This window comes from Labeo rohita, chromosome 20, assembly GCF_022985175.1.
Source record: "Labeo rohita strain BAU-BD-2019 chromosome 20, IGBB_LRoh.1.0, whole genome shotgun sequence".
In the NCBI taxonomy this organism is placed as follows: Eukaryota; Metazoa; Chordata; class Actinopteri; order Cypriniformes; family Cyprinidae; genus Labeo; species Labeo rohita.
In genome coordinates, this window is record NC_066888.1 from 23,696,028 (window position 1) to 23,706,620 (window position 10,593).

At 36.3% G+C, this 10,593-nt stretch overlaps 2 protein-coding genes across 2 annotated transcripts in view; one reads left to right on the forward strand and one right to left on the reverse strand.

The window, feature by feature from the left end:
• Window positions 1-6,117, reverse strand: part of enah (ENAH actin regulator) — a 123,463-nt gene extending 117,346 nt beyond the window's left edge. The window contains exon 1 of the mRNA XM_051138380.1: window positions 5,808-6,117. Coding sequence (XP_050994337.1) covers window positions 5,808-5,812 — 5 coding nt within the window. The 5' untranslated portion in view covers window positions 5,813-6,117. The remainder of the gene's footprint in view (window positions 1-5,807) is intronic.
• Window positions 6,118-9,003: 2,886 nt separating this feature from the next.
• Window positions 9,004-10,205, forward strand: srp9 (signal recognition particle 9). Its single transcript, XM_051137894.1, has 3 exons — window positions 9,004-9,173; window positions 9,420-9,488; window positions 9,566-10,205. Exons 1-3 carry the CDS (start codon window positions 9,102-9,104, stop codon window positions 9,683-9,685), a joined length of 261 nt encoding a protein of 86 aa, XP_050993851.1. The 5' UTR covers window positions 9,004-9,101; the 3' UTR covers window positions 9,686-10,205.
• The last annotated feature ends 388 nt before the right edge of the window (window positions 10,206-10,593 follow it).

The window sequence follows — 10,593 nt, forward strand, 5'->3', positions numbered from 1 at the left end:
ACCTTCACTTAACTGTATCCTGGGATAGTGTTGTCAAAAGTACCAATTTCAATACCAATCAAAAACTGGATCCCTAATATATCTGCTCATAGATGGATCCTGATAGGCACGGCTTTCAAACGCTCCCGTGTGCTTAGTGAAAAGCATGAAGCAATGATCACTTTAGCCAATCACAGACACATCTGTTGAGCATGTGAACACAATGGCCAATCAGAGGTGTTTAAGAATCCGCTCAACAGCACTCGAAATGCTTGTGGGAAATGCTGGTACACTCTTAAAAAGACAGGTGCTTTAAAAGGTTCTTTACAGCAATCTTATAGAAGAAACATTTTTGGTTCCACAAAGAACCATTCAGTCAAAGGTTCTTTAAAGAACCATCTCTTTCTCATCTTTTTATAATCTGAAGAACCTTCTTTCACCACAAAGAACCTTTTCTGAAACAGAAAGGTTTTTTTAGATGTTAAAGGTTCTTTATGGAACCATTTAGACAAAAAAGGTTCTTCTATAGCAGGGCTGCCCAAACTCGGACCTAAAGGGCCAGTGTCCTAAAGAGTTTAGCTCCAACCCCAATTAGACACACCTGAACCAGCTAATCAAGCTCGTACTAGGCATACTAGAAACTTCAAGACAGGTGTGTTGAGGCAAGTTGAAGCTAAACTCTACAGGACACTGGCCTCTAGGACCGAGTTTGGGCAGCCCTGTGAAGAACATTTTTTATTTTAATAGTGTATCATCATTTTTTTTTTTTTTAATTTCAGTACCGACGGCTACCAAAATTGGTACTTTTGACAACACTATCCCAAGATACAGTTAAGTGAAGGTGAAAACTTTATGATATTAATGGGTTGAGGGTTTGGTAGGTTTTTAGTTCCATTTTCACACATCATTTCATTGCCTGAAGTCAAAAAAAAAAAAAAAACTCAGGTCCAACATAATTTTTCCACCCAGAGCTGTTGATTAATAGATGCCGATTGATTGCAATTTAACTTTCAAGAGGTGGAAAACTGTAGCATTGTTCCTTTCATAGGAAGTACAGAAAAGCCCCAAAGCATTAATGCATACTGCATTATGTTTGGAGAAAAGGACCACGAATAAGCAATGCTAACCAACTACTAATGCTGGGGAACACGCTTCTGCCGTTTTCCTGTGAATCAATCCAACAGACCTGGCACATGTAAAACTGATCACTGGTCATATATCAGTTTCAAAAAGTAGTTCTCCCAAGATTTTTAGATTTTTCTGGAAAATACAATGTTAAAAGATGTGCCTAGAACAAAAACTGCACATTCATGACCAGTTCTCATTTAGAGAACAAATCGTGGTTGACACAGCATATGCAGCTAGTTAAAGACAAAATAATGCAATAGTTAGATGATGCATTTCCTGTCGGGAAAAAAGACAATGTGTCTTTCACAAGAAAGATTGCTATTAGCCTTTCAGAGATATGCAGATAGTATCTTTGGAGTAGAAAATCATTCTTAATCACTTGATGACATGCACTGATTAAGATGAAGGCATCTAAGGCACTATATATACACTGAAGAAAATAAGTTTCATGGCCAGACTCAAGGGTGCTACAGACAAAGAGCTATGGAAAAAACTAAAGCCTTTTTCCAATGAAAAATCAAAATAATAGCTCAATGGTCGCTGAGTACATGGACTATGAACAGATGCTCACTGTGAGTACTACAGAACAAAAAACAAAGGAAGCAAAGTAAGAAAAAAAAGTAAGCAAAATAAACCCAAGTAAAACTAAACATATGGTGGATAGATAGTTCCTGCTACCTCTCAACACTTGATGTAAAGTCAGCCAGGTGTATAGAGAAGGGGAACTTAGGATGGGTACACGTCATATGCAGAAGCAGCACATATTTATTTTGGTGCCCACAATAATAGGTTACAGCTCACAATGACCACACCAGCAGTGTGCAAGAAGAGTTTCGGTGCTGAGCTTACTTTTACCATGCTTTGTGCACTAAACTTAGCAGAAGACACTTTGAGAATGCATAAACTTGCATACTCCAATTTAGGCTATCATGAAGAAACAAAGGAGCAAATAAGTCACGTCAATTAATTTTTTTAATTCATTGAAGCCCACCAGGTTATGCAATAATTTAACTAATCAGCCAATTTACAGAGTTTATATTTTTTATCAAGTTTGTAATGATTCTCAACTGCCAAGTCAAATTATCCATTTATTGGTGATATTAAAAGTAAAACCCAGTTTAACAAACCAGAAATTACTTTGTTTTCATTTCACGTATACACTAACTGCATTTGCAATATGAAACAGGCCTTAGGGAGAGAAAAAGTGCTGTGCTCTGCTACCTGACAACAGGGCCTTATGCAAATGCAACAGTAACTGTAGTGCATCTATGACACTATCAAACCTATTCATGACAAGCCTATTTTAAACACTCCAGAAGGCTTATTGGCCTTAAAGTGGCCCGTAACGCATTTGGGAGACAGCGCGGGCATATAAGAGTAATCAGAATCACTCAACTTGATGCTTGCCGCTGAATCTGTTCATTGAAAATCCAAACTGCAGAGAGCCATGATAGCAGGTGTGATCATCCCTAGCAAAAAATAAATGAACTCCCCAAGCGACTGAATTTTGGGAAAGCAGCTACGATAAAGGATTTGTGAGGACCACTCAAATGTACTCGCACATGGTGCGATTTGTTCATAAGGGACCTACAAACTATAACAGATTGTTAGATTTTCCAGTCACATGCAGATCTGGAGCTAAAAGGTAATTTTTTTGCTCGAAACTCAGGAAAGGGAGTCAGAAATGCTTCATTTTCAATACTGACTGCTTATGTCTGATAGCAACAGACTACCCAACAGATGTCTATTTTGGGGGAACTAGGTTAGATCCTAAAACTTGTTTCTAAAACGTAAGTCAAGCTAAAACAATGATAATACACCACCTGATTTGATGTTCATCTGTCTACCTAAAATCAAGCTTCATCTGCTACAACCCATGAAAATAATTGAAGTTTCAGCAACTATTGCAGAAGGTTCAAATGGTTACTGATGCTTCAGAAACAAAACATGATGCATTAAGAGCCGGGGGGTGAAAACTTTTTGAATTTGTAGATCAGGGTAAATTGAACTTATTTTGTCTTTTGGGAAACATGTAAGTATCTTCTGTAACTTCTAAAGGGCAATACTAAATGAAAAAATATGATTTTTTAGGCAAGATAAGAAAAATGTACACATCTTTATTCTGTTCAAAAGTTTACACCCCTGGCTCTTAATGCAATCAGTGAGCGTTTGATTCTTCTGTAATAGTTGATAATGAGGTTAAAACAGGGTAATTTTTATAAATTCAACTATTATTTTATCTTGTGGACTATATGTAAATGTCTTTTATGTGAAATATCTTTTTCAGGTCAGTACTAAACAAAAACAACATGCAATTTGTATAATCCCTCTTATTTTGGTAAAATAATTAACATTTTGCAGATTCTGCAAGGTGTATGTAAACTTCTGACTTCAACTATATGTTCATGTTTTATTTGAGAGGCATTTGTGATAAGGTGAAATTTGAATTCACCAACACTATCCAAATCAATATGTAGCACTACAGAACACAATCTAAGCATGTATGATATCATGCAATACATATTTTCTATGTATTAGAAACTGCAGAGTGCAACACTGCATCTAACTATATCAATATCAATCCAAACCTTTGATCCAATTCAAGCATAGATATTCAGTGACATTATGAACTCGCTTTAAACAAAGTACAAATCAGTGGTAATCCGCTATGATTAAATGCATTTTTGATTGCTTTTGCTTCATCTAAATTCCTCTAGAAACAACATGGGGCCTGCAGTAAGCGAGGAGTGCAACGGGATGAGTCTGAGCCACTGACGTCAAGGATAAAGAACTTTCACAGAGAGCTCTGTATCTAAATGAGAGATGAAATGGAAAATATAATGGGTGACAGGGTGTAATAGAGAGAGATAGTGTGTCTACCTCATCTGCCCCCCATCCCTATCTCTACCAAAGAGAGTAATTACATAAGAAGAAAAGGAAGAGAAAAGTTTAAATGGCCCCTTCAATGCGATTGTGCTCACATATTATTCTGTTCTGATTAGGCATGAATATTCTGAGGGGGCTCGAGTCCTTTCTAATGGCAGCAAGAACATACTGATGAATTCGTATAGACACTTTCACCTCTACAAAGCCCTGATTGGGCCTAAAGATCAGAGCAGACTGATTTGAATTCGCTTAAACAGTCTGAGAAGATACAAAAGTGCTCAAGAGTTGATTTTGATCAACTAATGAAAACACATGACCCACATTTTTCAAGTCCATTCAGCCAGGCTATCAGTAACTTGAAAGGCACTTTCATGATCTGTGAACCAGACAGCTGTGTTCCTGGAATTTTAGAAACCCTGGAACAAGCCTTTCAGGTTGATTAAAGTTAGTTACTAAGCTAACATATACACTACAGTCACAATATCTTATACTGGACACTTGCTACCTTTTATTGAACAGCTGGACAAATTAAAAAGCTGAAATTTATTTAAAAAAAGATAGTTTGTAAAGTAATGCACGAGTAAGCACTTTCAAGATCACAAGAACATCTACACCTTCTGACTGGCAGCGAAAAAACAAGCTAAGCAGTGGATTTGATTCACAGAAAGGTTGCTAATTCTATCAGGTTCCTTCCTTACACACATATAAACCTACGGTCGTGTCACACGGTTAAAAGCTTGACACTTCCCAACACATGCTCATGATGAGTAAGAGGGAACAGCCTGGGTCTAAAAATCACACAAACCACACCTGTTATGGCTAACAAACATGAACATTCGCCTCCGCTCAATCACCCTCCCGAGCGAGAGACAATCCTGTTTTTGACACAAGAGGCAACCCACGTACATCTGAGGTGCTTTACTATGCAACACCACGGTTCGTGGGAAGACAGGCCAAATAATACAGAAGAGATTAATCTAAACCTAAGGGGAAGGTTATGTCACATCATCCTAACTCTGCTTTAAGGGCAGCTCGTTTCTGCTGAAGGCTGCCAACAGCTGGCTCTTTCTTCATGTGTCTTCAGCAGGAGTGTGGGAGGAAATACTTAGTGATTCTGATAATCAAAGCAAGGCTTGAACATTTTAACACATGCTCTCACAAGATCACCAGACACTTGGAACATGCCTACAACACAATGTAATAAATCCAATACTGAATCAATCAGTTATTAGCAAACAGTCTAGTGTATATTAGTGCATAAAAAAAAAATCTATAAGAGTAAAAGAGGGGAAATTACTGATTAGAACTGGCATCATCATATAAAATGAACCCAAACACAGACACGCTCATTTTCTTTATAACATGACCAAAAGTGTCAAATCTTTCACACAAACTCAACTATGCTTATATAATGCATCCTAAACAAACAAATTTCTCGCGTTTAGTGCATTGCATCACTTGCCTATTTACATGATTCAAATTGAAATGCACATATGTGCATGCATGTCTTTTCCTCACACCCCATTTGAAGTATAATGCAAGAATGAAGCTGAGCTTAAAACGATTTTACTAATTGCTCAATTTAGCTGTGTTCATTTGAACGATTAATTTTAACAATGCTAGCAATTCCAGGACTAATGCGAAGACAATCTATGTAACAAATCGAATTAATTTAAAACAACTGTTTGTTTATGAATTATTTATAGGCAGTGCGCAAATAGCGCACGTCGAACATTTTCAGCTCCGTCTTTCTCTCTCTATTTATGACAATCTTCAATGTCTGTGGGTTGAGATTAAAGAAGATTTTTTCTTACCTCATGGTGATCTCCGCGCTATATGTTCGGTGTTATATAATTTCAGAGAGTTTGCAAAGTTCGCACTTGATCACAAAAGATATGAATGAAACGCCGCAGGACCAGAGAGAGTTTGTATCCCGCAAAGTAAAAAAATAAAAATGAAAGTAAATAAAAAAAGAACTCGGTCTACATGATCTACCGCATTGCACCGCTTATGTGGATGCTGCAGCACAAGAAAAAATGTAAGTGAGAACGTAATTCTCTGTTTGGTCTTGCAAGCGCCTGATCTTCTAATAGCGGCAACGTGCCGCTGGGATCCCCTTCTACAGCCACAGCAGCGACGCAGAGCTTTACTAGGCTACGTCACCACGCATAAGACGCACAGGCCACGCCCCCACATGCTAATATGTCTGTATTTAGATATGTAATATTTGAATATCAGTCTACGAAAATGAAGTATAAGCTAAATGTTGATATATACATAGTATTATAAATGCCAATATAGTTTTTCCAGCAAAAATAATATTAATTCAAGCCTCCACCATATTAAGATGCTTGACAAGTGTCATCTGACCATGATTTGTCTTCTGTCACTCGCTCATAAAGACAGCCAATGGTGTGCTCGCTTTGATGACAGAGGTCAGGGATCTGATGGTTCATCAAGTGTACAAAACTTGTGACTTGAGTAGGGTTAAACCCCCACATCTCAGTTACTAAATCAGCTACTACTGTCACTCATGCATCTCTAAATCTGAACTGAGTTACATATATCTGGCTTGGGTATATGGCTGAAGACAAAACGAAAGGGATATTATTTTGGAATACAATTTTCAAAAATTTGTGTTAAATGCAACTTTGAAAAAGTCTACACTGCCATCTACTGGTGGACTCATATACAGTTTGGTACTCATGCTAATTTAAACAAAACATCATTCTCGTGTTTTAGTCTCAGTCTCCCTGTAGTTTTTTTCCGTCCCACAGTCACGTCGTTGCTTTAGAGCATATTTATTAATTAATACAGAATTTCTCTGCAATCTACATCTCTTTTAGGTCAAGTGTCATTTCTAAGTAGTTTTGAAAAGACCAACCATCTAGAGTCTGCTTAAATATTGCATTTAAGACAACCACGCTCTGTTTCAGTGATGATTATGATATAATATATGGGCCATTTTACAGAATTGGTGCAAACTGCTGTCCCACAACCAAAAAATTCTTAAATGTTTACTAAGATCCTTTTATTGTCTACTGACACCCACAATAATATTTAAAAAATCAGTAAGCTTAATATATATAAAATCATGATTTATTTGGTATTTTCAGTTGGGAGGTGGCTGTCCCGAACCCCAACCCCTAAATTTCTTCTAATAAAAATGATATGTCAGTTTAGGGTTTTTTGCATTTTATATCACTGTTGTTCTATTGATCTAAATATCAATATATCAATATGCTGATTTTGTAAAAAAAAACAAGTCAAGTTTAAAAAAAAAAGTTTATTTTAGATTTTCTTTGTAAATTAAGAAACTTTATGTAAAACAGTTTCGGATTTTCATGTCACTACCGAAACAATCTTTGTTTTAGTGCATTGGATGAAACTGACTTTAACTACACCCCTACATTTATGCTCAGAAAATATTAATGTGTCACTCTCTCTCATAGCTACATGGTGAGTAGATCTGGGCCCCATCATTTTAAGGTAAATGTGTTCACAAGTCTAAAAATCTGTGTGTAACTTTAAGGAACGTCACTGCCAAACACTTTTTTTTTTTTCTGCAATTAAGCACACTTTTTTGGGAGTTATTGTATAACATTTAGTTTTTATATGTGTACAACTTTTCAGAATTGTGCTGATTAGCATCTTTGAGTTAGGTTCAAAAGTATCTAAAATTGTCACTACCAAAACAGTCATGACCAAAACCTTTGGTGAGGTTTCGGAAGTGACATCATTGTTTTTTGGGGTGTTATACCATAAAATTTGTGCTAGTTAACCATGTGCTGATTAGCATATTTGAGCTGGGCCCAAAAATATCTGAAATTGTCACTACCGTAACAGTCATGACCGAAACATGTCATCATTTTTTCTGTAGTGACAAAAGGGAACACATAATCCTTTATTTGAGGGAAATAAACAAAAATTTTAGTACACTTATGCAAATTTGTAGTGTTTTAGTATGTAAGTTAAAATTCTGTATGTGTGTATGTAAAATATATCTGTGATGTGGTCGCTAACAAAACATTACTGTCACTACCGAAAATATGCAGTCACTACCGAAACATGGGATGATTTGTCAAAAATAAAGTATATTGAATTAACAACTAAGATGTTATGATAGTGTTTGGTTCAGTGTATATTCAAACTAATGAATCCTTAACTATGAAATCAGTATGACTAAATAGGTGTTTTACAGAGAAAAACTGGATTCTAAAAAATACAACAAATCTCATAAATTACACTTGAAATATTGTTACAATTATAACTGTTTTTGATTTACCTCTGAAAACGTTTTAATAAAATAGCAAGAAATATATATTCACAAGGTAGATGTAATAAAAATCTTAATAGGTCTATATAAAATTATATATTACTGTGTCTATAAGTGACACATTTGGGGGAGAGAACCAATATTCCAAAACTTTCTGAAAATACAATATGAGAATTAACTGCACAATTGCTATAAATGTGTAGCTTGGATATTATACAATTTACATCCATACAAAATCTGTGGAAAAAGACATTTTTTTCAAGATGTTTCCAACTCTGGCTTTGCACCCATTCTGTAGAATGACCCATATAGCAGTTCTTATATATTCCTTCAATACTCTCTTTAAATACACGTAAGTTTAGCAGTCGTTCACCGAACATTTACAGTAAAGTTTGTAGCTAGTGTTTGAATACAACGAGACACAAAGTTGCGTACCAGCAGGGAGCGCATTTGGGGTTCATAAAGCTCCCGAAAATCATCTCCTGAGCCGCATTCAAAGGTGATTGATCCACCCTGACCAGCGCTGCAAAATCAAACAAGTACCACGTGACAATGCAGACACTAAGCCCCGCCTATCTTCCTACCCGTTTCACGCTAGTTTCCTATAAACCAATCACGATCCTCAAATCCGACACGTACACTACGTACGGTATACGCATCAGTGTGCACGTTTTCTATTGGCGCGTTCAGCTGCCGACCAATCAGAGTGCGTTTTTCTACGACTAAATGTGGCCATATTTAATGCCACCTGGGTTTTTGCCTCAAACAGCTGTATTTTGCTACACCGCTAACATATTTAATAAAATACCGTATATTGAGTGTTTATTACATCATGCCTTATTATCAGACGTGGGAAGAGTTTGCGCGAGCTGCAGAAAAGCTTTATTTGACGGACCCGATGAAGGTAATTGATAAACAACCTCTTAGTTTGATGCTACTAGCTACAAGCACAGCTCATGTTCACATATTTTAGTCAAACAGCAACTTAGTAAAGTGGTGGAAATGTATTGTAGAGCAATTTCGATATGTCGTCGGTGCATAAAATATATAATATCATACATATATGCTTCTAAATGTAACTGTCAGGCGGAGATTCAAACCTGAAACGTACTGATGCACTGTAAGTGTATTGTTAATGTTGTTTATTCAGGTCAGAGTGGTTTTGAAATACCGACACTGCGATGGAAATCTCTGTATGAAAGTCACAGATGATGCTGTGGTAAGTTTTGAGCTTTTGCATATGGATTTTTTTTTGTTTGTGGTCTTATGTTATATTTACTATATGTTTTTTTTCAGTGCTTGCAGTACAAAACTGACCAGGCCCAAGATGTAAAGAAGATTGAGAAACTGCATGGAAAGTTGATGAGATTAATGGTCTCCAAAGAGTCCCACAGTGGAGCCATGGAAACAGACTGAATGAATCAAAGGACCTGTTGGGATTGGACAGTTGTTTGTTACTCAATCCGACTGACAATGAAGAGAGATGGATCTACAGGAGGGTGCTGATGAAGTTTGGTTGGCGTTTATTGACTAAATACTGAGAACGTTCAAGATTCAATGCTCCTTTGGAGAGCAGGCAGCGAGAACATCCTACAAGAGGCTGATTTTTGTGTTCCTGTTTGGAGGTCGGACAACGTTGTAATGGTTATACAGCCGTTTTCATTTGGTCTGCCTATTATTTAATGTCTGGAAAGAGTTTTAACTGATTAACTGTGACAACATCAAGGGAATTCATTTCGAAGCAGGACCTTCTTCATTTTATAGATTACGATTAAAAAACCCAGTCCTGAAGTTTGTATATCTATGCATGATGTACAATGAACCTAAATAAATGTCTTTTTTTCTTGTTTTATTTTACTACAAGCATTATTTGTCTACAGACATTTAATAGGTGTCTATAAAGGTCATTTGAAAATAAATTGTCATTTTTGTTTATTTCAACATTTGACAATATGCTTCTGTTCAAAAACACTTTTTCTTAAAATAGAGAACAGTTGCTGAGTAAAAGGTGTCTGTTTTAAAACAACTATAAGTATTCAAAATTGTAAACTAGTTTTTAAACAATTTAAAAGAATGGTTGACCCAAAATTAATTACTCACCCTTAAGTTGTTCCAAACCTGGAAGACCTTTTTTTCATCTTTAGAACACAGAAATCTGAGCGCTTTCTGAGTCTGCGTAGACAGCAATGCAACTGACACGTTCAAGGTCCAGAAAGTTAGTAAGGACATCATTAAAATAATCCATGTGACATCAGTGGTTCAACCATAATTTTATGAAGCTATGAGAATACTTTTTGTGCGCAAAGAAAATGAAAATAACTACT

Bases quoted from the DNA above. Each gene is read 5' to 3' on its own strand.
- srp9 (XM_051137894.1), top strand. From the start codon at position 9,102: ATGCCTTATTATCAGACGTGGGAAGAGTTTGCGCGAGCTGCAGAAAAG. The intron at 9,174-9,419 runs GTAATTGATAAA...TTGTTTATTCAG, and splicing joins ATTTGACGGACCCGATGAAG to GTCAGAGTGGTTTTGAAATA. The intron at 9,489-9,565 runs GTAAGTTTTGAG...GTTTTTTTTCAG, and splicing joins AAGTCACAGATGATGCTGTG to TGCTTGCAGTACAAAACTGA.